General features: G+C 48.1%; 2 protein-coding genes across 2 annotated transcripts in view; one reads left to right on the plus strand and one right to left on the minus strand.

The window, feature by feature from the left end:
• The window catches only part of zgc:110158 (uncharacterized protein LOC553590 homolog), a 35925-nt gene extending 12633 nt beyond the window's left edge, over positions 1-23292 (plus strand). The window contains exons 5-18 of the mRNA XM_048988973.1: positions 10679-10768; positions 15006-15089; positions 15789-15848; positions 15974-16040; positions 16154-16221; positions 16447-16511; positions 16684-16729; positions 16899-16934; positions 17558-17612; positions 17794-17864; positions 18221-18299; positions 18646-18674; positions 18836-18937; positions 20018-23292. Of these exons, the coding sequence (XP_048844930.1) occupies positions 10679-10768; positions 15006-15089; positions 15789-15848; positions 15974-16040; positions 16154-16221; positions 16447-16511; positions 16684-16729; positions 16899-16934; positions 17558-17612; positions 17794-17864; positions 18221-18299; positions 18646-18674; positions 18836-18937; positions 20018-20047 (882 nt within the window). The 3' untranslated portion in view covers positions 20048-23292. The remainder of the gene's footprint in view (positions 1-10678; positions 10769-15005; positions 15090-15788; positions 15849-15973; positions 16041-16153; positions 16222-16446; positions 16512-16683; positions 16730-16898; positions 16935-17557; positions 17613-17793; positions 17865-18220; positions 18300-18645; positions 18675-18835; positions 18938-20017) is intronic.
• LOC125716530 (ankyrin repeat domain-containing protein 34C) lies at positions 23286-26831 on the minus strand. Its single transcript, XM_048988942.1, has 2 exons — positions 26701-26831; positions 23286-25522 (listed from the first exon to the last, which is right to left on the minus strand). Exon 2 carries the CDS (start codon positions 25315-25317, stop codon positions 24019-24021), a length of 1299 nt encoding a protein of 432 aa, XP_048844899.1. The 5' UTR covers positions 25318-25522; positions 26701-26831; the 3' UTR covers positions 23286-24018.
• Positions 26832-27278: the final 447 nt, after the last annotated feature.

Genomic DNA, 27278 nt, shown 5'->3' on the forward strand with positions numbered 1-27278 from the left:
CTCCCAGGATTGGGGGGGGGGGTTGCTGTTGCAGTGTTTCCCAGAGTGCAATTCTACTCTGTTGTTCCAGCAGTGTGATCATATCTATTTAATGGTCTGGTACAGTTGTGCCGCTCATGTGCTACCAGTTTGGAATGGCCAGTCCTGCCATTACTGGTCTGCTCTTCCTGTTCACGCGTATCGTCAGTCTATGCCCGTGTTTCTCAAACTGGTCCTTGGGGACCCCCAGGCAGTCCTTGTACCGGAAGCTGAGAGGGAGCAAAAACGTGAACCACCTGGGGGTCCCCAAGGGCTGGGTGTAGAACCACTGGTCTAAAAACTCACACTCAGTTCCACCCACCGCCCTGTAGGTGGCGCAGGAGAGCAGCAGCAGAGAGGAGCACTGCTTTCAGGATGTGGGGCTCACCTGGCCGGTGTCCGATGCAGCGTAGTGGGGTTTTATGCTGAAAATATTCCGATTATTTTATAGGAAAATACCTGTGAGCAAATAAAATGTTACTGATTTTATCATTCTGACTCATTAACCAAAAGACTTAATGAGGCAATTAAAACTGTAGAAGGGATCTCTTTGTTGTACTGTTGAGGAGGGTTCTTGGCTGTTTTTGATAAACACCTTAAAATAGCAGAAATAAACACCTAAGGTGTTTAAAACTGCCTCAAAACAGCAGTCTGGTGCTAAGCAACCACAGAAGAGAAGTACAGCCAGAACCGATACTATTGTGGACCCCGTCTCCTCTCTCTGGTGTCTCTTTCCTGGGGGATTTTGGTATTTAACTCTATGTGGCCCCCTGGTGGTCACGCTGAAGCAGTGCAGTTTGAGCAGCCTCTCCCACTGCCTGTGCTTGGTCTCTGCCGCTGCGATCGCTTGGCCCCCCTCCCGTATCTTTGAAGGTTAATCCTTCACGTACACGAGCATCTTGGGAACGACTGTTTCCTTTTCTATTAGGGGACTGGATGCTGCTGCATTCAGAGTGTGGTAGCTGAAGGGTTACGCCCCGCCCGTGATGATGTGCGTCCTCTGCGGTCCCCACTGAGCATGCTTAGTGATAACCATGTCGTTAATATCTGGTGGGAGGGGGGTTGCAACAAGGGCTCGTGAGGTGACTGTGATGTCATGCCTGTAACTGAGCATGTGTGTGGCTACTTTCCTTGCCGTTGTCATAGCATCCTGGGTGGGGGAGGTGATGTGGTGCAGCTGTGGCCTCCTGTTTGGAGTTGAGGTTCTGCCCCCCCATGGTCTGTTTGATCTATATTCACACTCTGCTTTGAAGTTGAGGGCTAGAGGTGCCCTGTCATCCAGCATGCAGAAAAGGGCATGAATTGCTGCTCGGGGGGCTACTGGGGTACGGGGGTCAGGGACGGCGCCCCCTTCAGGTAGGCAGTGAACAGTCCGATGGTGTGCTAAGCTGGTACAGCGTGTGGTGCTGCTGGGGCATATCAGCTGGGGCGACTTTCAGTTTGGCCTCCTGTGGGTGGGTAGGCTCCTGCATTCTTTACTCTCGTTAAGGGTTTCGCGTGCAGGGCGACTGCCCTGCTCAGTCCTCTCCCTGCATTCAGAGCCCAGCTGGTTCCGTGTGTGAGCTGTGATCAGGGAGATGTCCTTTGCTGTCTCTTCTGCTGGGCCCTCTGCTGTGTCTCCCTGGTACCTGCATGCTTGGCCACGCATGTGCCTGTGTGTGCAGCTCGTCCAGGCGTGTAGCCGAGAACATAACTGGAATCCTGGTGATTTAGTGACAACAAACTGCTTAAATATTTCGGCAATGCTTTACTTAAAGCAATCATATAGCTGAATTATACATACCTTCATAATGCATTATAATGCATTCCTAAAGTATTATAAACATGGCTATAACTATTTGTAAAAGGTATAAGGCATTATAGCCTTGTGCATTATGCATTATGAATGCTCTATGAAGCTTTCATCTATAATGAGTATAAATGGGTTATACTGACCATTATAATGCATACTAAACATAGCCATAATGTGTTATGCCTTTTTGTAGTTTTTTAAATTAATTTTAAGGGTTAGTTTATATCTGTGAGTTATGGATTACTTCATAATGCATTATATTGCATTCATAAAGAGTTATATGGCTGCTTTAGGGAAAGCATCACCAATATTTTTTTTAATGATGCGCCCTTAGTTCCAAACACAACATCAGTCTTGGCCCTGGGCTGCCCAGGGGAGGGCGAGGTCTCGAGCAGTAATGTCGCTGCTTTAGTCCCTGATCCATCTGACTAGATCTGCAGGCAGGAAGATGGACTCACACCTGCCGAACGCTGCCTGTCCCCAGCGGGAAGACTTGCGGATCGAAGGATTTGCTTTCGCTTCCTCCGAGTCCGTAAGCGTGCCATCTACACCGGTAGCTGTATATCCCAGCTGTAACTTTCAGCTCCCGAGAAGGTGCTGTTGGTAAGACTAGCTTCCTGTGGATCCTTAAAGCATTAAAACGTCTTAAGAGAGATTATTGGGTATTAAATTCTGAGATGCTACCTAAAGAGTGATTTGAGTAATCATACCTATAGAACCTGAATAAAACTTATAATTAGTATAATTTAGTTCTGGTAGATTCCTGTTCCTCAGATTAAAAAATAAAAAGGAAATCAACAGCTGCTCCACATTCAAGAGTGTTTAGTAGTTTTTCACCAGCAAACTCTGAGAGCCAAAGCACTGTGGGTTTCCTGCATCATAATAATTGCTTTATATAATAATTGCATAATACTACGTATCATCAGAAAGGCCAAGCAATTGTCCACAAATTTATTTTTGCATTTTGCGTTTTTCGTTTTATTCTCAGTCCCTACATGATACTCCCTCCCACCTGGAATTCGTACAATACCTCACCGCTGTGCAAGTTAGAATTTGGCAGCTGCTCAGGAAACATTTTTTAATTCCCTTTTTTTGGGGGGGGGTGGGGCTGAGTTCCTACTTGAAATCTGACTTTGGCTTTGGGAAAAGAAGGCACCAGATTTACCTACAGGGTGGTAAATCCAAAAGCATTAGTTTGTTGTTCTTGTTTGTCATGTTCCCCAGTGTCAGATATGGTGAAATCCCGTTTCGCGCCCCCCTCCCTTTGAAAGGCTACGATTTGTGAACAATGCGGCCCCTCCCGTGCGAGAGCTGTACCTCCGAAAGGTCTCTCTAGCTGCATCTCCACCGAAAACCCTCCCGCCGTCTTTAAATTTTAAACTGAAGGTGGAAACACTGACACATCTGCAGGCATTGCAGAACTCTCGGTTTTTTTTAAATTATTATTATTATTATTATTTTCGCAACACATTTCCAAAGGATATTTGTTAAAATTCTGCCACCCCAAATTTATAGATATAATTCTAAGCGTTAAGCCTGAAGTGTGGTGCGGTTGCTCCCGGCCCGTGCTGCTCTGGTACATGGGGCCAGTGTCCCTAGGAAGAGCTCTTAATTCCCACGTGGCCTCCGGTAACGTATGTGAAACCGGCTTTCCTGAGAGAAGTATGGTCTTATGACGATGGCCAAATGTCCTGCCTGAGATGCTCTCACACACAGTAATATTCCCCCCCCCCCCCCCATTTTTGAGATCTTAAACGTGGTATGACAAATATGAGTTTAAAATAGTGTTGCGCTTCTGAAGAACGTTTAGAAGTCGAAAGGTTGCTGGCCCAAACCCCCCAGGAGAATAACCTGTTGTGTCAGTTCAGCTCCCTCCCCCTCGTCTTCGACCAATAAGCAAGGAGATTATCCTGGGCAGTCAGCCGTGTGATCAGGCAAATATGCAACATCTGTAAGATGTCGGATGCTTTGGCCGTAAAGAGAACAGCGTTTTAGGGAGTGTTTTGATGAGGTAGGAAAGGAAAAACACAGGACTGTCAAGTAGGTCGAGACGGTGTTTTGGTTGACCTGATTTAGGTCTAATCCCACTAATCCAGGAGGGTGGCAGATTACTGTCTAGGATGTTATACGGGCATTGGGGAACAGGCTCTGGGTTCTAGGACTTAACTCAACGTCCATCACCCAGGTGTAAAAAGTGTACAGATAGTGTCCATTTTTCAGTGGTTATTGATTGAATAATCATTTTAGATTGTCAAGAGATGGGTGAAAATGAATGAGAGCATGTTTCTGGTAGATATTGCCAGTATGTTTGCTGAGGTGAAAGTTCAGTAGCTTCTGCTTTGTTGGTTTGAGACCCAAGCTGTTTAGTTTGGTTGTCCAGTCTGGTTTCTTCTTTTGGGTAACGAGTAGACAGATGATTCCCAGTTAGTGTTAAGTTATGTTTTAGGCTAGTCTGTCTCCAATTGTAGCATTGATCCTTTTTGATTCGCTTTGAAGAATCACTGGCGTATGTTTGTAGTTTTTTGTTTTTTCTTAATTACAGAAGTCGGCTGAATTTATATTTGTTAGCATAAACCTCTTTAGCAGTTTACTGGGATCATTAAACAGCCGCTGTACCTTTTAGGAGGTTTAAGGGGATTTGTGCTGCTGTTCCCCGTAAGAGCAAAGCAGCGTATGGCGGCGCGCTGAACACGCTGCCGCTGTGCCTCCACGCTGATCCCCCAGCTGCACGGCCGCCTCTGCGTGGGGATGCTGCATGAAGACCCGTGTTTCTGGGCCTCTCCTGCTGCACCAGACGGGCCCCCTCTGCTTCTTATTGGGGTCACGGTGGTTCTGCTGTTGCCGTAATGCATCTCCTATACTTGGCACTCTTTACGGGGATTATGTGATGCATCGTGATATGCGCCGGCGCTGGCCAAATGTTCCTTGGCGAGGCCTTTCCCATCTGGACCGCCGCGGACGCACCTGGAAAGCTCCGTCCCCTGGGCTGCGGCACTCGGGCCACAAGGCATGCTGGGAGATCCCCAGAGCCGACAGGGGAGACGTACCCTATGCAGAGCGCGCCGAATCGCTTTCGTCGGCCACCAGATCGCAGGGATCGCTGGCGACAGTCTTCGCCATTAGCGAAATAAGAAAAATGTGGGCTGGGGGGGGGGGCAAGTCCAGTCTCCAGTGCTCACTCTCTGTCACTCTGCTTGGTCAGTGCCTAAATGATTTCCATTTCTGCATTAATGAGCTTCGGCTCCTCTTGCCAGCGCGCAGACTCCTGCGACGACAGCCGCATACAGCCCAGCCGCATACAGTTGTGGTGAAATTCAGACTGGCAGGCACTGCCATATTGGTATGACATGAACATTAGGCCAGCGCTTTGTGGTTACCTGCTTGTGTGTGAGTGAGTGAGAGGGTCATGCAAGGGTGTGTGACCCCCCCCCCCCCATGTTCCATCCTACATTTATCTCTGAGTCCCCCCCCCCAACTCCACCACCACTTTATTGCAGTACACACACACCTGTGTGTGTGTGTGTGCGTGTGTGTGTGGCCTACAAGGCCGTCCTTGCCCATCACACTCCTGACAGTCGTTGCTCTTGTACCCGAACTGACTGGCGTTTGGCGTGTTGATGCACGTCACAGGCAGCCTGCAAAGCCGAAGGAGCGTTCAGCTCTCTTCCCTTTTTTTACCTTTATCATATACCCCAGTCTTTAATAAGAGTCTCGAGGATGTTTTATTTCTTACCTTGCTGGTTTGGTTTTAAACCTGAACCACATGGTATGTGAAATGCGTATGAAATTTTTTTTTCTTTGAATGCAAGTGATGAAATGGTACATGGCAAGAAGACAAAGCCTGTTTTATTCTTTAGATGCCAAATTAATGTAACAAATATAGATGCTGGCAAAATGTGCCGTGTCTTACGTCTGCAGGTGTCTCACTGTAACTTAACTGCAGGTGTTGTGCAATGTAACAATTTATAACCCAACTCTGTTTCAAATGTAATGAATAGATAACTGTGCTGTGAATTAAAACAGTTATCAGCTAAAACTAAAACATACAGATGAACTTTATTATAGTTCGAGATAGTCTTCAAGCTTGAAGAAAAACTGCTGTGGTCACAGCATTTCCAGGCTGATGATGAACCTGCCCCACCCCTGACGATTCAGACCTACTCATTTAATGTGAAGTTGCCCCCCATCCTCTCTCTTCGTTGGTGACGTTGCCCCTCCATTAGTAGTGCATGTATCTTTTCTTTTCTCAATGTTATTCCTTTCGTCTTGTACCTGTCTGCCTCTCCTTCTGTCTTTTTGCCTGTCTGAGATCCCCATCTATCCCCATGTGGTGGATGAGGGGTTAGAAGTCAGGCGGATTAACCAGCAGTTTTATTTGGCCAGCCTGCAGAAAGAAGGCTTTGTTTGTGTTTTTTTTTTATTTTTTTATTTTGCCCCTCCCCCCCCTGCGTTGCTGATGCAGGCAGACAGGCAGGTGGGCGGGGGCAGATAGGGTTAACCGTTGTATCGCATGTGAAACACACACACAAACACAGGCAAATGCACATGTGTTTTTGGATGTTCGACTTTCCTCGCCGGCCTGGGTCTCGGCTAGCTAGCTTGATAAGTCGGTGGTTTGATTATGCTGAAGGGAATTAGCATGACTGACAGGTACAGATTGTTGTCTTTTTTTTTTTTTTTTTTTTTAACTTTACACATGTCATTCACGTTTAGGTACTGCGGTCTTCAAAAAGCACAGAGGGTTGGGGTTGGGGCCAGACCATATTTTAGCTAACAAGACTGTCGACTGTTTCAGTGAAGCAGATTGACTGGCTTCATTGGCTGAGAGAAACAGAGGTGTAGTTTTAACTCATCCAGATCAGTGCTTGACCTCAGGCTTACCGTACAGTGTGGTGATGCACAGGATCTAGAAGCATGTTCTCTACACTCCACTCGTGCTGTCTGGGTACATGAACAGACACAAGGCTGCCCAGTACTGAATGCTAAAGGCTGTGTCCAGCAAGGGTCTCTATCCGCTCCATAGCGGATCAGCTAAAGTCGGGTGGTCTTTGTCTCCCCCCATCCACACCCACCCCTTCTTTAAATGCTGATGCCTTTCACGATCCAGGATGCCTCTGGGGCGGAGTAGCAGGGTAAGGCGGGGGGGGGGGGGTGAATGCAGACAGGGTTCGTATCCATGACGACAGCTTCTGCCAGCCGTTCGATGCCTAGCTCCTATTGGTGGAAGGGTGTTGAGGGGAAAGGCAGGGAGGGGCTGAAGCGGACGACCCCGTTTTTCCTCCGGGGACCGTGGTGGCCTGCTCAAGTTCATGTACCGAATTAGCATAAAGGGGGTGGATGGGCAGGCTGTGTGTGTGCGCGTCTGTCCCCCTAGGTCCTAATGCCCTACCAGATTATAGGCCAGCCATTAACCCTAAGGCTTGTGTGGCCATTAGTATTGTCTGGCTGCTGTTATGAATGGTTACCTTGGCTGTGGTGGTCTGTATTTTGTTGGAGTTGTGATAGTGTTTGCCATGGGTGTCTGGCTCGGATGGGCTAGTGGTCAAAGAATTAACTTTATAAATATAAATTCTGAGGTTGGTCGTTAAATCATTCTCAACCAGAATGAATTTCTTTTACGTAAAGTGGGCTTTTCATTTGAGTTACACATTTTAAATGTAGTGTATATTTTATATTTGGCACAGTCGCTAATCAGTGAAGTCTTCCTCAGTTTTCAGTCACTTTTTCCTTTTTGAATATACTAGCGAAATGCAAGCACATCCAGGCGCATACTGGGTGGCGCCGGTCACGTGACCTGGCAGTCTCACTAATGTGAAGCTTAAGTCTTACTGTGAGAACAAGTGGGACTTTTCTGGTACAATCTGCTTGGGGCTAATTCAGTCCAGTTTGCTCCCATTTTAGATTAGTGTGCAGTACTCTGGAGAGCTGGGTTGGAGAGGATGCTGTCTGGGGGGGGGGGGTGGGGTGCAGTTGGATGGTGGTGCAGGGCCCGAGATGCCAAAATTCCTGCCAGTCTTGGAGAACAGGGTAGAGTCCTACCTGAAACTGGCCGTCAGTGGCAGGATCCCAGCCGTGTGAAGCAGGCCAGTGTCTCTCTGTAGGTGAATTCTCTCCCCTCCTTGCAGAGACGTCAGTCAGGCCACACTCCACAGTGGGTATGTGCAAGACCCCCGTTCAGAGGGAAGCCAGAGCCTCCCCACCTCTCCCCCAGTTTCGGTTGTGTGGAGCAGAGATTTCGCTAGGAATGGGGATGGATCAGCGGTGGGGGGGTTTGGAAAAGCAGAGAGCCTGAGACATAAATGTAATAGGCAGGGTTATGGACAGGCAGTGGCTTAGTAGTAGAAGTTTGTGCAGATGATGCGTGGGTGGAGAAGGCTGAGCTGCAGACGCACCGCTCGGGTACCTGGGCTGTTGAGCGACTGCGCAGTCAGTCATGGATGTGCACTGGAACCTGTCATTTGTTGCTCTGCGACTGAGTCTGTCTGGCACTGTGCTAAACTGGGGTATCAGGAGCTCGATGGCTACAGGCCTTTTTGAAGTTGTTGGAAATTCCATAATGATTTACAGTAACTGCACCTTCATAATGCATTCAGTATGCATCCATAGCAGGATGTAAGTATGCCTTAACATGCCTTAACATTTCATTCATAATACTTTCAGTAAACAAAATGACAGCTGTAATATGTACTAATAAGAATTATAATTATATCATTATGTAATATGTTTGTTCTAAATATATATTTAAGCTGTTATGGTGTGTTAGGATGTTAAGGTATTTTTGATTGCTGCTTATGAATGTTCTATGAATGCATTATGAAGGTGCACTGAATGTTTTATGAATGTTTCATAAAGGCATTATGAAGGTGCAGCTAATGTAATGCATTACTGGAAAATTCTCCCAGTGCCTCTTGTGGCTCTGAGGTGTTTTGTAAAGAACCTAGGCAGGGTTTTGGGCCCAGAGTTCTCACTGCGTGGGCTGTTCTGTCACTGGTGTCTGGAAGCTTGTGTTCGTTTCGGGAGATGTCCTGTGGGGCGCGTCGCTTCACATTGAAAGATGCCAGTAAATTGAATTTGTGGGTATGATGGTATGTGTTTCTTGTCACTTGAGCACATGACTTTGACAGCCTATCATTGTGTTTAATCGGCATGTAGTCTGCAGCCCCTGGTGGTGTTTATAAGAAGGGCGCAGGGGTTTGTCACATGACCTTTGTCACATGACTGCACAGGTGACCCATATAAGCTGCTAGCCACGTAGCATTTAGCGCAGCAGCCCTTTGCAGGTCCTGGGAATTGTTTCCAAAGTAGTAATGACCTAATTCATGGTTTTATTCCTCTCTGTTCATGGGTGTGGTTTGTTGTTTAAGCTGTCTGGGGGTTTGAGAGGGCCATTGGAACCCTGTACATGTTTAGATTGTTGGACCCCAGTTACATGTCCCATTGCATACCCCCCCTTCCCTTCTCCCTTAAGTTCCTGAGTGGGAGGGGCACTTAATAGTGTAGTAATGCTAATTCACTTGATGTAGTAGCCTGCGATGGGCAGCAAGAAGTGGGGGTGGGGGAAGGCTGTACTTTGGCGGCCTCGTTGGGTGCATGGGTTTGTAACCCGTGTCCTGCTTTTCGTGCCTTTTCAGTAGTGTCATGACGTGGAGAGGGGAGTGGCCTTCAGGGAACATCGGCTGACACATGCACTGCTGTCGTTGTAATTGAGTTAATGCAGCCTGTGTTTAAGGGGTTAAGCGTGGCAGTCAAAGGCTGCATGTGATTGGAGGCCACTGACTTCTTAACCCCCCCCCCCCACGCCTGGCAAATGACTGACAGCCTGAGGGTTTAATGGGCGCCGGGGAGAGAACAGAGGTTGGGGTTGTCATAGAAACAAGGCGACCTGGGGAGTTAGTGGGGAGAGGGGTTTTTCTGGCTGTACTGTAGTGTTCCTGTTGAATCTCCACTGCTGTAGCCCTTGTAGTCTGAGCCTCAGGGCAGAAGCTTCCCTTTCAGCCCCCCTGATCCAGCAGTGACCCACCCTCACCATCCTGTGTGATCCCATCAGCTGTGCCCCTGTTTACTGGGGTTTCGGTGGTGGCCGCAGCCCAGTCTTCTGCGCAGAGCCACACACTGTGCAGTGTTAATGTCGATATTGCAATGTTGTGCACGTGCAGTTATCACAACACGAGGACTGCGATAGCTGCGTTAAGACAGTGTTACTCCAGAACATTTTCACTCTGCCATGGAAAACAAAACTTGATCGTGTTCAAGATTATTGCTGGACTTCGCTCACGAACAAAAACTGGTCACCAAAAGACATCCACTTGAAAATACTGTGGATTGCATAAAGATGATACTGTTCAAGAGCTAGTGATAGGTTGGCTGCACTTTTGTAACTCATGGCAACACCGTCAATGTATTTGGTAAACTGGTAGATAATGAGGTTGGTTTGGCTGTAGGTTATTTCTGGGAATTTTCAGCTCCTTTTTTTTGTTTTATAAACATCGTAGCACTAATTGCTAAAATTTCTAATGGCAATTTTTTTTTTTTGTTAATATCGTGCAGTGTAACGCTGTTCTGTTTTGGGTCATTTGTAGATGTTTGAGTGACCCCAGAAGATGTTGGTTGGTGGGGTTCTGTCTGTTAGCTGGTCACATGGTCAGGTTACGGAGTGGTGAGCGAGACCGTCCAGGCGGAATGTATGCTCTGTTCAGTACTGGATTTATTCAATAGCATTTCCTGCCAAGCTGTGTGTTCTGGTTATTGGTGTTCTTTCCACTGCTCAGTGCTGCCCCCTGTCTGTCTGATTTTAGTTGTACATGTGCTGTGTGTGCGCTTCCTGATTTATTTATTTTTTGACCACTTGTATGCGTCTGTTTACTGCAGAGTGCGGCTGCTGCCCCCAGCCCGGTGATGGGCAACATGCCCCCCAATGATGGCATGCCAGGTGGTCCGATGCCCCCCGGCTTTTTCCAGGTAAGGACAGCCCCCTCTGCTTTCTCTGACCCTTGCTGTGGCCTCTTGGCCAGAGTCTTTGGCCGGTGGGACGAGGGTACAGCAGCATTCACTTTCGAATGGTACTGAAAGCCAAATCTTGCTATAGAAATATTATCGTTCCTCTTCCGAAACTTTCGATGGTCCCATAAGATTGTACTGTGATGAAGCTGAAAAAATCCTGTCTCATAATGACGTCATAGCTGTCGTGACATCATAGTGCGACGCACGATTCGCATGTTTGTTCACACCAGCATCACGACATACCTGCTGCACTGCCAGTCTTAAACTGGCATAATGCATAATATTTTTAAATAACCTGCTGGTTTATGCATTTACTTTACTGTACTGTTCTATCGCTATTTTAGAGTACTCTTTCTAAAAAATAGTTTAGCATGTAGTGCGCTATACCAGCTAGGTTTGTGTAAGTACACTTTATGATGTTTGTGCAATGACGAAATCGCCAAACGCGCGTTTTTCAGGTCGTATCCCAGCCATCCAGTGATGCGTGACAGCATATTATTAAGCGAAGCAGTCTGCTTGTGCACTTGTGAAAATGGGCTACAGACGTGGCTTGATTTACAAACAAAATTAGCATCAGAAAACATATATCAGGGTTGTAATTTTAAAACGCAATTAATAATGTTTAAGAACTGTTTCACTGTGCTGACTCTCGGGGGATGAAGTATGTTTGGGGCCAATTTTTGTCTGCTGTTAGGGTTGATGAAATGAGCTGTGATAGTCCTGTAAGACACCTAAATTTAATTCTGCACCACATGTCTGTTAGCAAAAAATAATCTGTCTTCCTGATAGCTGCTTCTACCTCCGCATGAACTTTGTCGTAGTACCTCAGGATGCCAATTTTTTGCAGAGTACTTGCTGCTGGGGATCCCATATTAATGCTCAAACGTGTTAAGCATATCTTAGAAGCTTTCTCCACTGTGTAAAAACATACCAATTCTTTTGCATCCCTTCCAAGTTGAACTCCTGTCTGTGTTTGGTGCTTTTTTTTGCAAACACTTTGATGTTTGCTCGTATCTGAGCGTCTTGTGTGCTGCCCAATTCAAACATCTGGTGCTGAATCTGGAGGTGAAGTAGCCTCGCTCATCCTAGCAGATTGGCGCGTGATTAACTCGTCGGTGAGAGTAAGGATTTGTGCCGTTGTCGTCTTTCGTTATGTCTTTTCGGCAGATGCGGCATGTGACTTTATTTGCAGGTCTCCCTTTTGCAGGTCTAATTTGCAGGTCTCCCTTTTGCAGGTCTAATTTGCAGGTCTCCCTTTTGCAGGTGTAATTTGCAGGCCTCCCAACTGGAAGCCAAAAAAAGCTGCCAGATATCCACACTGCTCTTATTTGCAACCTGGTTGCCGTTTGCCGTCCAGGTTGTCCGGCCAGTTGCTGCGCTCAATGAAGTGACCATGTGCATTTATTGGTTACCTTTATCGAACGTGTATAGTGGGATTTTTGGTGTCAAACGCAAATTCAGAATTAGGTGGCAAAGATTATCATTTGTAATGGGGAAGAATATTGTGCATCCAAGCTGTTAATATTGTCACATCGCCCAAGCCTAGGTGGGAAAATGTCAGTTTGAATGAGAGGAGGAGGGTCTGATCATCTTAATTACCCTTGTCTTCACCCTTAGTACAGAAGAGTTCCTTCTGTTGCCTGCCTGTCAGTGGTTTTTGCTGGTGTATAATTATTCCTGACGTTACGGCGTTACTCCTGGAACACAGTAGATGTTTAATGTTTTGAGGGCATGGGGATGTTGGGGTTGAGTGTATCACTTTTCATAAATAGTGTTTATATTTTATGTTGAGATGCAGTGGGGGTGGGGGGGGGGTTGTCAAGAGGTTATGCTTGTGTGCGTTTGGAGGTGGGGGTGTGATATTATTGTGGAAATCCTCTCGCTGCTTTATAACGAGCCAGGTAACACAAGCTAACTGTGTATATTGTGCCCTCCCTCCTTCCCCTTTCTCCATGACTGCCCCCCCACTGCCAGGTTAGACCAAGTGCAGTGTTCTGGTGGGCTGGAATGGCCTTCGTTTTCGGCTCTGGCAGAAGGTGTCGCCTCAGTGCCTGGGCAGTGTCAGGCCCGCAGGATGCCGGGAGCGCGGAGAATCTGGCTTGGCTGTGGACTTGTGGCCAGTGCTGTGTGAGGCGGGCATTTTGCGTGTGTGCGAGAGGGAGACAGGCGATGCTTCGGAGAAGCTTCTGGTCAGGGTCACTGACTCGCACGCCAAGCAGACCTGCTTCCAAGGCCACAGGCTCTAGCAAACTCGGATGGGCTGGCTGGCGGGTACTGCTTCTGCAGCGAGTCCTGGATCTGCCCCGTGGCCCCTGCCCAGTGGGACAGCCCCCTCTGGAGCCGGTCAGCCTTGTGGTGTCCTGAGATGCCTTAGCCGACTCCTCTTGGTCTCAAGGAATAGCAGTTCTATTTTGAGGTCTCTCTGGATCTTTGAATTCACAGAGAGACCCTGCAGAGAATCTTCATTTCACCTACCATGGTTGTGCGCACATGACCATGCAGCATATAGCCAGATTTTTCTGCTAAACATTCGCCCCAGTGGCTTCAGGTTGTCTGCGGCAGAGCTGTGGCAGCGGATGGGCGTGTTTGTTGCAGCCTGCCCACATGGCCACGCCGCGTGTGTATGGGTCGCTGTCTTCGCACACTTCAGGTGGCATGTCACAGCAGACTTGCAGTCCTCACCAGCTATCAATGCCGTCGAATGGGAAACTGCAGGCTTTTTGTGGGTCTCTAGGGGGCACCGATGTCGCTCCCAGGCCAAGGGGATGGATACAAGTCCTAGTCAGAACTGCCTGACACAACGGACCACAGTTTGGCGGTTTTGAGTTGTCTGAAGCGACACAAATAACGTGCGTGCCCCCCCCCCCCCCCCCGTGTTTTTTTCTTTCTTTCTTTTTTTTTGCCTTTAACAGGTTCAAGTAACTAATAGTCGATTCTTATTTTAAACCTTTTCCTTTCAGAATGTTTGCTACACCACAGCTCTGATTTGAAGGGAAATGAAGTGAACGGGCTCAGTGTTACGAGCTGACTGCTGGCAGGTGGCCTGTTGGGTATTTAATCCTAAGGACAGCGTGTAATGAGCTGTGTCTCAGGACAGCGTTTTTACCCAGTGTGTTTAACTGGAAACAGTGATATATTGGCCTGTCTGACTTAGCCTGCTCCCTTTGTACCACTGTGTCCCTTTTCTTTTAAACTGCTGTTTAAAGCTGCATATCGATCTTCTGCTGTTAGAAATATAGCAACATTGCAGTGGTATTTAAGGAAGGTTATGTGCAGTGTGTCCTTCAAAGTCGAAGATGATGATTGGTGGTCGGTCAGAGCAGATCTTCCTCACCTGTTGGCAGTCTATACCTTCATATTTTCAAATTTCTCTTCAGTAGAACTGGCTGGAAAAATGATATGAGGTGTGTTAAGTATTTAGTTCATTTAAACTGCAATCGATGCTTATGCACATGAGATGGTTCAAGACTTTGGTTGTGTATATGCTGTGGCCATTAAAAGCTTTTTCAGTGAAAGCTGGTGCTGCATTGTATGTGTGTATGAGAAGTAACAATGAATGTATGGCATGCTGATCTGCTGGGACTGTAGTACCGCAATGGGTGTTTGTGTGACTTGGCGCTCAGTTGACGGTGACACACTGCCCCCTTGTGGTGGACGGATGTTACCTTGGTTTCCCCCCCTCCAGACATGCTGTCCCTTTTACATGTCACCAGTTTCTGGGGCCTGTCAGGGAAATGAACTGGGGTGGAGTGATGAAGTTGCAGTTGGATGCCGACCTGTAATTTCTGCAGCTGGCTGGAAAGTGGTTCTTATTGCACAGCTTAATGCCCGGGCTCCCATGTTTGTCTTCTCTAAGGTGATTGGTCAATTTGGAAACCTGCCTTCAGGGATGTTACGGCAAAACGGGGGAGGGGAGGGGGCATACAAGCCTCTTGGTTGTGTCTGTTTTCTCGGTACCCGGGTCGGTTTCAGCCCCGGGCTGACCTGGAAGTGCGGGCCTGCAAACTGGATCAACGTGCATCAGGCCTGCAGGAGAGGCAGGTCTCTGTGTCAGAACTGCAATATCCCGGCCCCTTTACAATATCCCCTCGTTTACATGATTAACACTGGATTTTAGGTTACAGCGTAAATCGATGCTGGCAGCGCGTGGAAGCTGGAATCTCATTGCCCCTCTGCTCTCCCCCCCCCCTTGCAGGGTCCCCCCGGGTCCCAGCCGTCTCCGCACGCTCAGCCCCCGCCACACAACCCCAGCAACCCCATGATGGGCTCCCACGGACAGGTAGGGGCAGCACGGGCCATCAGCACGCCCCATCACCTGCAGTGTGTGCTCGCCCTCTCTCTCTCTCTCTCTCTCTCTCTCTCTCTCTCTCTCTCTCTCCCCCCCCCCCCCCCCCCCCCCACCTGAGAAGCCAGGAGTTAGATGAGAATCTGCCGTTTCCCCCTCATCCCCCAACTCATTATGTAACTGTTTTTCCTGCTGGCTTCCCACTTACCCCAAAACGAGTGTCATCTCTCCAATTAGCTGTGAAAGCCTGTATCCCCCCCCCCCGCTTGTCTAAGTGTGTCAATATGCACTCGTGAATAGACCTGAATGCAGTTACCCAGACTGCCAGTCCCGGGTACGGCTCCTCAGTGTCGTTCCCCCGAGGGTCTCTTACAGTGCACAACCAGACAGCCCCTTCAGCGCTGCGGCAGCCAGCCGGGCCACATTCTCACCCAGTCAGCGGCACAGAGCCCTCATAGACTCCCACTGCCTGCCGGTTCACTTAAAAGGCGGTTTTGTTTTGGAGGGATCTCCCCGTTTGCCTGCGCAGATACGTTTAGATCTTGTTTTCCGCCTCTCTGGCACCCCCTGCTGGCAGACCTTGTTTTGACATTGGCTTGTCATAGCGCTGATCTTACGAGATTTCAGCAGAAAGGGAACACCTGCCCTGTTTACTGTATGTATTTTTAAATTTCTGTTCCTCTGCACTTGTAGCCTTTCATGTCTCCGAGGTACCCTGGGGGGCCCCGCCCCTCCCTCCGCATGCCAAACCAGGTACAGCGTCTCCTCCCTGGCATTTACGCTCACACATTCACGTAGTGAAGGAGTGTAAGATCCTGAATGTACTGGTGCCATAACAAGGTGAGAGGGTGAAATCTCTTTATCCTGGTTCCCTGCAGCCCCCTGTTGGAGTCCCAGGGTCTCAGCCTCTTCTTCCCAACAGCTTGGACCCAACCAGGCCCCAAGGTGATCTGTGATTGGTGGATGGGGATACGGTTTAGATAGAGGGATAAATGACGACTCTTCTTGCTTCTGTGTGAAATTAACAATCCCTCCCACCCTTGGCCCCCATCTTGCAGGGCATCCAAACATGGGAGGTCCAATGCGCATGAACCCCCCACGTGGGATGGGAGGCATGGGCCCCCAGGTAGGCGTGGCCCTTAACGCAAAGTGTTTACCACCATATGTACCTTGAACTGTGTCCATAATCCTATTTGCTCCATCCTCTGATCATTCTGCCTGGAGTTTTTTGCTGTCAGTAGTTGGAGTATCTGCATGAAAAGTTTTAAGATTGCATCAGTCCTGCTGCTCTCACTCACGAACAGAAATCCTGATTATATGTTTGCGTTTTGTGTCTGCTGTCTCTGTGTAGAACTACGGTGGGATGCGCCCCCCTCCCAACTCGCTGGGTGGGCCGGGCATGCCAGGGATGAACATGTAAGTACTGTTCCGCTCCTGCAGGGGGCAGTGTCCTCCCAGTCTTCTCCCCTGAGATCCATTGAGAGGTTCAGCTTGGATTAATGCTGTGTCTGGATTAATTTGCGGGTGGTGATGTTATTAGAGGATGCTGTTTTGAAGGCAGGCCTCCTTAGTCTGATTGCTCTTTCAGGGGTCCTGGAGGACGAGGTCCTTGGCCCAACCCTAATGCAAATTCGGTATGTCTGTCGTCTCGTTCCTGTGCTTATGTGCTACTTTTTGTGTGTGTGTATGTGTTTGGCTTTGCTTTATTTTGAACTATGTAGAAAAGGCTTCAGTCCATGGCTGTTATAAGATGCCCTGAGGATGCTAACTATGTTCTCCCCCCCCCCCCCCCCCCCCCCCCAGATAGCGTACTCCTCCTCTTCTCCAGGAAATTATGTGGTGAGTGCTACTTATTCATGTTATATTCTTGTGGCCAGCAGATGGCGTGGTAGCTAATAATTTGGGCTTGCGTATCAGCCAAGAAGTGGCTTTGCACCCATTACTCTGATCCTTAACATTAATCTGATCCTTAAACAGTGATATAAAAATGTGTGGCCTTGCATATCGGATGTGTCTTATACCAACCGAAAGCAACAGTGGAGAAAATGACGGCCGATCAGGCTTGCTGCCATAGCGTCCTGCTTCACTTTGCATAGTGGTCGAGGTCTAAAGCGCAAATACAAAGAGCAGCAGAGAAGGTTCTCCGTCGCGAGGCCTACAGGACTGGCAGCAAAATGCAGTTTACTAAGGAAGCGAAGCCTGACTGACATTAGCGTTACTTCAGAACGCTGTTAAGGCAGTGATGCCATTAGTCACAAATCAAATTTAATTGGGACTGAACCGCAGTGGACTTGAAGCGTCACATTGAACAGCGTCCTCTCGGTGCGCTGTGCCGCTAGTCTTCATCACTCTTATAGTATCTGGCCTGCATGCTGATGGAGTCATTGAGCTCCTTTGTCTGGGAGGTGGTGCTGGTTTCTGGAGGTGTTTGTGTGGCTGTGACCTTCCTCGCTGTCTTTCAGGGCCCCCCGGGGGGTGGAGGCCCACCAGGAACTCCCATCATGCCGAGCCCCGGAGGTCTGTCTCTCCTTGACCTGTAGCCATGCGTCTCCAGACGCAGTTCCCCCAATCTGCTTTATGTGTCATTAACCAGTCTTGACATTTGTAGGTGGCAGTAAATTGTAGGACTTTGTGAAATGGGATATTTTAGAAATCATATTTTGTGAAATTCTAATACCCACATGTGGTCTCTCGCCAGACTCTACGAACTCCAGTGAGAACATCTATACCATGATGAATCCCATCGGCCCAGGGGGCAACAGGCCCAATGTGAGTTCCCTCTTGGGCAGGCGCGTGATTGGTCAGCACTGGTCATCTGCTCATCGCACTGGAGACTGCCCGTCTCCCTGAGCGATGGAGAACGGCAGCTTCCCTAAAGGCATTTCTCACATTCGTGTATCTGTAATGAGATACTAACTCTGGAGGAGCCTCATTGGGTGCTTCTGTGCTCCTGTTGCCATGACAATGGCAACGTAAAACACTGTGGGGGAAGGAGAGCGGAGAGCCGGATGAATGAAGCGTAATATGTAAATGACTTGAAAATGATATGTAAATAGCATGCAAATGAGCACCGAATGGTGGTGCTTGGAGCTTGTGCGGTGCTCTGACCTCTGCCTGTGTTGCAGTTCCCAATGGGGCCCGGTCCTGATGGCCCGATGGGAGGAATGGGCAGCATGGAGCCGCACCACATGAACGGGTCACTGGGTGAGCTGGCGGCCCAGCGGTGGTTCCTCTGTCATACAGTGTTCCTCTGCTGTCAGACTGAAATTACAGGCTTCTATTATGTTGGCTAACTTTGTATTCCAGTTATTCAAGACACAGTTCAATCTTAATCTAAAGTGGAAATACAGAATAAGGCTAATCATCCCATCATTTTGGATTAGTTTTGCATGTCCGTATACTTTTTGGCCATTCGTGTTAAATGTGAATGAGCACCATCTGCAGGAGGTTTGTGGGAATCACACTCTTAATTCAGCTCAGGTGTTAGTGCCTGTTGATAAGGTCTTGTTTGAGTTCAAAAGTGAAATTTCCTTCTTTTTTTTCTTCATAGGATCAGGTGACATGGATGGGTTGCCAAAGGTGAGAGAGAAATCCTGATGCTCACTTTAATGTTAATTTTATGCAGCATGTTGCATTGTACTCCCACTCTCTTTGGCACTATCACCTCATATAGGAAACAAATTCAAGAATCGTTAATTAACTACAGTGTTACACTGTACCACCTTCCCCAACAATGACAGAACTCTCCCAACAACATGGCGGGCATGAACAACCCCCCCGGCACACCGCGTGACGACGGGGAGATGACCGGCAACTTCCTCAACCCATTCCAAAGTGAAAGTGTGAGTAGAGCTCCCCCCCCCACCCCCACCCCATTTCCCTGGTTCATTTACCCACAAGCTTAACCCCTGCAGTCATAGCACTTGAATGGGCATGGGGCGCCATTAAGTAGTGACAACAAAATGAAACTTCATGAACCATTTTGTAGTATTTTCTGATTCCACTAGATGGTGCTCTCTGTTCATAAAAGGGCTCAAGGCATACCCCAAAGCAAACCAAGAGCGCCATCTAGTGGGATCAGAAAATACAGCAAATGGTTCATGGAGCTTCATTTGTTCGTCACTATTGTTAAAGGGATGCTGCCCCCACTCCCCTGCCCAGCACACTCCTGAAGAGCATCTTCCACATGGCTTCACAGAGGACAGGATCTGCGAGGGGAGCCTCGTTAATGAATCTTGTGGGGTTGGGCAAAAAAAGAAATCCTTGCCATATTTATGCCTGTTTAGATTCCAGTCTTATGTCTGTGCTCTCAGTCAGTGCTGCATGACGCAGCTCGCGTGGCTTTGACCATGTGGGGACCTACAGGAGCTGTGCATGTGAAACCCTGTTCTCCGGTAACACCTTACCTGATGGAGCACAAATACTTAGTTACTACTGAAGTACAAATTGGGAACAAATGTAATTGCTCCTTGAGATAAAACATGTATCACGATTCATTAACAGTGAACAAATATAAGTATTTAATCTGTGTTGTACTTGTTCCTTCAGTAGTTTTACAGAATTAACATACAGTGACAAATATAGTAACTACTTTTAGATAAAACATGCGCCTGTTCATCAAAGATGAATTATCATGAGATCAGTATGTAACTAAGACTTTCTGGAGAATTAATACATATTTAATAGCATAATACTATATTGTTTGTGCCCCATCAAGAAAAGTGTCAGCCTTACATTTTGTCAGTGAGCAGGTGCTGTAGGAATGGGCTCGTTTTGATTGGCTGGCTACATCAGGTGGCTTTTTCCATGTAGAGCTAAGTGCCACAAAGCGCTTAGACAGTGATCTTTAGTTATCTTCACCAGCAAAATAAAAACAATCTCCCCTCTCATCTTTCTTACCCCTTCCCCTCTTCTCTTTCCAGTATTCACCCAACATGACGATGAGTGTGTGATTTTTCATTATTACCCTTTATTTTTATTCTTTATTTTTACTTTTTACACCTCACCCACCACTCCTGTCCTTGGTCCCGTCCCTTACACTCCCACCCAATGGACTCTGCGTCACCCCCATCGACCCTCCCCCCTTTCCTCGGGGATGCCTTGCATAGCCCCCAGGGATGGCCCTGGAGCACAGGACTCGCGCCAAGCCAGTCCAAACCGCTGCGTGCAAAATGGCCTCCACCAATGGTAGGAAGCCGACTCCGCAGCAGAGGAAAGGCTTCCTCTCTGACTCCGCTTGCCTCCCAGGCTTCTTGAGCAGCCTGGACCAGTAAGGCTTTGGAGAAAACCAGAAGGGCAGAACCGGCGCCCCCACGCCGTGCATCGGGGGTTCTCTCCTCTGGCTTCATCATACTTCTGGACCTCTGAACAGAGCAGCTGGTCCAGGAGGCCCAAATGCACCTCATTAAATTCATTTGTACACACGAACTGAGAAGGAACTTGTGTTGTATTGGGCAAGAAAATATTTTCTGAGTTGTACTGTGTATGTATTGTACGATGAATATTGTTATTTTATTATTGATATTGTAATGATTAGCTTTAATTTTTTTTTTTATTATTATTATTTTATCTTCGGGAGGGCACGATGTATCCCCATAAGACGGTCAAATAAGCACACCCTCCAGATGCACAATGGACTCTGTTTACTTGACCTCTGGAAAAGGTAGTCATTCATCTTCATTTATTGATTCCCTGCAAATGCTGCCTGGTTTCTTAGACCCCTATTACACAGAGCCAAGTGGGACTGCTTCCTGCTGCCGTAGACACGCCCCTCGCAGCCGTAGACACGCCCCTCGCAGCCGTAGACACGCCCCTCATTTCCATCCAGGTCCAGACCCAGTGGTTCGGTACTGTAGACTAGGTTTTTAACGTGACCTTGAAATTTTATGAGACGCGTACAAAGGGATTTTATACAGTGTCCTATTTTGTGATCAGCAGTTTGGGTTTATGTCCAGACCACTTGTCTTGTGCAGGGTTCATGTTTAAATAGTATTACTCTAACATGCCATCTGACTGATTATCTACATTGACTTGTCTGGGACATCAGTACATTTCAGTAGAGATGTGCATCTTGTCTGACTGTTTTGCGTATGATGTCCTGAGGCCCAGCCGTCTCCCCTTTACCCCCTAGAAATCACTGCCTTTCGTTTGGTCTCTGTCTGGGGTCTGCATGTGTGTTTCTTTTTGTCTCCATTTTGCCTCCGTTCTCCATCCTGGTTTTGCAGTAGCAGAGCTCCGACTGCATGAGGTCCTCGGTGACATAAGGGGTCACCCGACCTGATGAGTTTTATTGCCAACCAATTTAAAAAAACCCTGCTGTGTACTTTGGTCTGTAGAGAAACTAGCCAGCGTCAGTGGGACTGAAGTGTCCCGAGTTATTTTAGCTAAGACTTTTATTCATGGTTTTGTCCGGGCCGAGCACTTTGCTCCCATTCGTAACTGGAAGATGATCCTTCCACTGCGTTGTGTTCCTAGGCCACTGCTTTTGCTTGGGCCGAGTAAAAGGCACCACAGCAGGTTACGGTAGCTCACTGCCAGTTTGTGCTGGCTTATCTGCCCAGGAGCCTCAGGCAGCCTCATTCCTGCCCATAGGAGGCTCCACTGGGCCACTCACAGCTGTAAGTGGGGAAACTTGTTCTGACATGGAATCCAGGGCTTATTTTTTTTTTTTCTTGGCACCTCTCATGTTCATGAAATATTTCATGGGGAAGATGCTACTTCGATCTGCACATAGTTGGTAGTCACGTGGTCTCCGGCCACCTCGGTCGCTGGCTCCGCCCAATGACCTTCTGTCGTGAGTTTCGACATGGCTGGTGCCCTTGTGCCCCGTGTCCCTCCCTCCCTTAGGAATGACTTTCGTGACCCCTGCCTGGCCAGGTGTTAGAGTCTTGCGGAGCTCCGAGTGCCAGTCAGATCGGTTTCGTGTGAAGAGCTGCAGTGACTGACCTTAAGCCGCCCTCTGTGCCGCCAGGCTCTGCCACAGCCGAGTACGCCTGCTCTCACCAGTGTCCTGCTCCCGGTTTTTATTTTATTCGTTGTGGTATGTAAATACTGTAAAATGCATTTTGATATTGACATGTTTTGATATGTCACTACCAATGAATACGACTCCAAAAAATAATGTGCAGATTGGGGGTGACAAATTCCTGGGATTTTATTCAGAGACGATGTGCTTTTTATTTAGCTGCTCTACCAGATCCACAATTGTAAAGGCGACAACATTCAGTGACCGAATATTGCATTAAATGGCCATAATATTGGTGCCCTGAATATTATTTTGTCTTATGTGATTTATTTTTTTTTTTAAAACAAGTCAAGAGGTGGCTGAAATTTTGAATCTAAGGGAGTTGATGAATTTACAGTAAAGGGGGGAAAAAACAGCGATGAGTTTGAGCTGGAAACGCCGGACCCATCACACCAAAGCGTGAGGAGACTGTGGAGGCTTGCGGTCTGTGTCGGGGTGACGGCGGTCTGTGTCGGGATGACGGTGGTCTCCACACAGCCGTCCGCTCTTCCTTCGACTGCTCGTGTCACTGCCCACCCGACTATCGCATCACGCAAACATAGTCTGAAGCAACCAGGGACCACACATTGCTGTCTTTTAATATGAAGGATTTTTTAAAAAATCTATTTAAAACAAAATGTAAAAAGGAAGAAAAAAATCCCCTCGTTTTAGTGTAATACTAGCGTGTGAGAAGGTAGGAGCCTGTCTCCATGCTGTTTTCCCCAGAAATACTCTTGTACAGATTCGAGTCTCACTGACTGTTCCTCTACGCATACATAATGACAATGTTGGCCATTTCTGTATTTTTATCGTGATGTATAATACTGTAACATTAGGAGGTGTTTCTGAAGGGATGGGAGGGGGCACATTTCCTGGCCCGTTGTTGACCTTTCTGAAGAGACGGCAGTATTGGGTATGAAGCAGTCGGTCTTCGGGGTTTGCTTTGTATTTCATGGTAGGGTAGAAAAGATCCTTTTCTTAAGGACATGAGTGTCTCGTGTAGTTAATAATTAAAGTTCTTTGTATGTTTCCTTATTGTAAATTTTTCTTTAGACTGAAGAAGTTGCTTATTGACGAACATGGGAAAAAAGAATCTGCATCTGATAAATGTATTTTTTTCCCCTTGCCAGTGTCCCTTCAATGTAGATACATATTTAAAGTCAAATAAAAACAACAGCTTCTATTACCATACAACTCTGTTTTGTTTTCAGCGCTTATGAAACCACTCTCCATGTGGCTTTTCGTGGGAATAAATCCACCTCTGATACAAGTTTTCTCACCCTACATGGTTCACTACTCTGCTGCTTTAAAATGGTTGTGTGTAAACATTGTTTACATTAACTAGCATAAGGAACCAAACTAATACTGTGAGACGACGTGACTGGATCCCTGCCTCCTGATACTTTGCTTGTGGGAGTTTTACTTACAAAAAAAAATGATTGGTTCTCTCTCTGAACCAATGAGATAGAGGAGGTGGGTCCAAGCAACCAGAGGAAGTAGGATCAAACAATCAGATGTCTTGGCCCCACTTCCTCTACAATCTGATTGGTTATCTCTCTGAACCAATCATTTTTCCGTCTGCCCTCAGAACATTTCTATGCAAGTAAAACAGCCATGAACTGATACTTTAGGTACAATGAGCCATTGACTGCAGGTGCTGCCATCCAGCTGGCCATCGGGGGCATTCGCTAACTTCGGGATGACATCATCTGTTTCATCTCAAAATAAAGATTTTAATAGATTTTAGCTTATTTTTCCAAAAGTGGTTCCAATCAAGACACCCTCATTGCTATTCTTTGTTGTTATTAGGTTCCCCCCATCTGCCTAAATCGATGTTGACTTTATTTCTGCGTCTCATATAGGATATCCCTCTCAGCCTCACTTGCGAGGACTTCAATCTCCGAAGTTCCTTTCAGACCCTCAGAGTGTGAGGATGTCTTGTGAATCATCTCGCTCCAGCTGTATGGAGTGGCGCCGTGGCCTTCTGCCTCGCTGGCCCCCTTGGGGAGTCGCCTGTGGGGGACCGGGGGCTGCCAGGGGTTGAGTGGCGCTGGCAGGGATTGGAGGCAGGAAGCCAATCCTCGCTGGAGACTTGAGTGCTGGAGCCTCTGGAAACTTCCACGTCACGCCTGGGTCAGGGGGCCCTGGGGAGCCTGGCGAAGGAGCTCGTAGCTGGGAGTCAGAGGTGCGACGGGGAATGGTCAAGGAGGGCAGCTGGAGCAGATGCTGGTCCTGCAGGGCTGGCAGTGTGTTCCTCCTGCCTAGGAATGGGGCATTGCTGGGGAGGGAGAGTGTCTCTGGAGGTCCCCTGTGTGCTGGCCTTGTCAGGCTCGGCCTGCCTTTAGCAGCCTCACAATGCTCCCAAGCTTGGCCACCCAGGGTGTGGAGGGACCACCTCCGGCCTCCTGCATAAGTAGGCAGCTCAGGTGACAGGAAGTGCTTGGCTTCTTTCTCGTCCTCTCTGTCTGACACTTCCTGCGTGGCCTGCCGCCGGATGCCTTCTGTGTAGGAGCTACGCAGGTGTGCCAGGTTGTGGATGGCGAGACAGGGCTCCGAGCGTAGCCGGCGGGCGTCATCCTCCCCAGTCCCCGTGGCTCTGAAGTCAAAAATCGTCCCTCCGCCCTCAGCTTCCGAACCTGGCGAGCCGGTCTTGAGCTCGATCTCGGACGGGGACATGCAGGACACTGGCGAGGTGTCCGGCGAGGGCAACACGTTCAGGTAGCGGCGGGTGATGGGGCGTCCCCCGGCACTCAGCTCTGTGGCGATGATGATGATGTCACGCCCGCCCTCCCGACAGGCATCCAGCAGAACCTGGAGCGTGGCCTGGTCTCGGGCATTGATGGCGTAGACCAGCGACGAGGCCCCTGTGTAATCCTCCATGCTGGGGTCGGCCCCTGCCTGAACTAACGCTGTGGCCACCTCAGGTCCTGCCCGTCCCATGCATGCGTACATGAGGGCCGTGCGCCCGGCCTTGTCCTGGCTGTTGGGGTCGGCATGGTTATCCAGCAGATACTGCAGGAGCCGCAGACTGAGGCTGCCAGCTTGTTCCCCCTTTAGCATGGCCTTACAGGCTGCCAGCAGGGGTGTCTCGCCTCTCTGGTTGCGCTCGTTCACCTGGGCCCCCCCGTCTACCAACATCCGCACCAGCCGCAGCTTCCCCAGGTACGCGGCCGTGATCAGCGGGCTGTCATCCCCCAAGTAGTCCCGGGGATCTCCCATTCTTTGAGGTTCTTGCTGACGTCAGTTATATCGGGCTGTCTTCTTGGATTCTTACATGCAGCGTCAAGGATGAATTGGGCTGAACTGCAAAAAGGTCACCTCTAGGGCATCAAGTCCTTGGCAGTCTCATCAGGTCCTTCACCCAGCTGTAGCTTGGGGTCCGTGAAGCCCCAAAGCCTCCTCTGATGCCTACAGCAGAAGTCACCTAGTACAAAGGGGGGAAAACGTCAGGGTAACAGAGACAGTGTACTGTAGTTGAAAATGTATTATTTTGCTCTTTTTTTGGGCATCGCAAAGGATTATAAATTTCTCACAACCAACGCACAGTTATTCGATGTTTTCCATCCAACAGAAGTTTCTTGTCTGAGCGTGGACGGCGGTACGTTTAAATGTTTTCGAGTCTGAAATGTCAAGGACCGCAGCATAGAGAGAGGCTATGGGGGCGGGAGAAGGTGGATACAAAGGCTGAAGGACTGTTTGATAGTGGTGTGGCTTTGAAATGGCCTTATCTGTGTGGGACTGCCATCTGTGATGAAAGAGAGCAGCACAGTCAGCTGACAGATTCAATCGATGCTTTAAACTACCCCCTCATCTTGGCTCCATAATAGTGATAAATACAAGAATTACGGGCTAATACCAGATAACTGCCATGCTCATGCTGGTGTAACTTCACATGCCTCTGCACGGGAGGTGGTAGTGTAACCTGTTACTCATCTATTGTTGTAATGATAGAGGAAGAACGGTTATAAGCGGCATCATGTTGAAGGAACTGAACATGGTGCAAATTACTCAGGGCTGAAGTCCGGGTCCAGACGAGCTGATGGTCTGGCTGCAAATAGTGCACTGGAAGGCAGTGTACAGGATCTCAAGGATGTAAGACCTGTACCACATTTACTGTAGAGACGTGTACCTGCTTCCAGCACAGGTAATTATTCACTGCTGACTATTAGATACATCACAAACTATCACATGGTACCGAATGTGATCTGTGACTTTACTGTTAAAATCACAGTGAATCCTTCTTTTTAGGTCAAATTTATATTCCAAAGTACGAGTATGACACCACATTATATACTCGGCACTTCTAAGGTAAGTTAACTGTCCACTCTAACACCATCTCTCTATATTTGTTTTGATGTATTTCTTAATTAATTCATATAGGACTTGAGAGAAGTTTGCATGTTCGTTTTTTTCCAAATTTATTGCAGACTTTTGTTTGTATTATATATTCTGAAGTAACATTCTTGCTAGGAGTTTTATGAGCAGTGAAACCACTGTTGCAAAGGGACAGAATAATATTGTTTTATCTCTATTACTGTTGAAATTTCTGCCCCTCTTATTGTACTATGTCAAAAAGAAAGACACAGGTGAGAAAGCACTTACCAAGTGGAAGGTTTTGTTCACTTCCAACAGTTTTCTGAGAAAGCCTGCAGTCTCAATACGAAGTGAATGACTGCGATCGGCAGTCTGGATCCTTCACCGCCTGGCTCCCCTGGCACGCTTCTGTATCCAGACGTTATCTTGAGCCTTGCATCCTTGGAAAACATGACATTAATGATGCCATCGAAATAGCAGTCCCTTTGGGAGGAGAGCCGGAACGGAGTTTTTATGGACTTTGCCAGGTAACCCTCCACATCAAGCTGTAACTTGCTATATGTGGAGGATAAGGAGGGGGGAGAGAGAGAATGAGACACTAAATGTAGAAGCGAGGGAGGGAGAGAAGAGAGAGAGAGAGGGAGGGACGAGAGACAGACAGACAGACAGAGAGAGATGGTGTGTGAGTGAGAGAGTGAATCAGACACTATATGCAGGAGGGAGAGAGAGAAAGATAATGATGTTGATGTTATTAATCTGCGCGTAACGCAAAAACAGCAAAGTCAGTCAGTCAGGGGCCTGTTAGAGTGCAGGCAGGGAAGAACATTTCATTAGCAGTGTCAACGTGCTCAGCAGATTGAAGCCCA

Source organism: Brienomyrus brachyistius, chromosome 21 (genome assembly GCF_023856365.1).
Source record: "Brienomyrus brachyistius isolate T26 chromosome 21, BBRACH_0.4, whole genome shotgun sequence".
Classification (NCBI taxonomy): domain Eukaryota; kingdom Metazoa; phylum Chordata; class Actinopteri; order Osteoglossiformes; family Mormyridae; genus Brienomyrus; species Brienomyrus brachyistius.

Excerpts from the sequence above, each read along its gene's own strand:
- LOC125716530 (XM_048988942.1), bottom strand. The coding sequence starts at position 25,317 with ATGGGAGATCCCCGGGACTACTTGGGGGATGACAGCCCGCTGATCACG.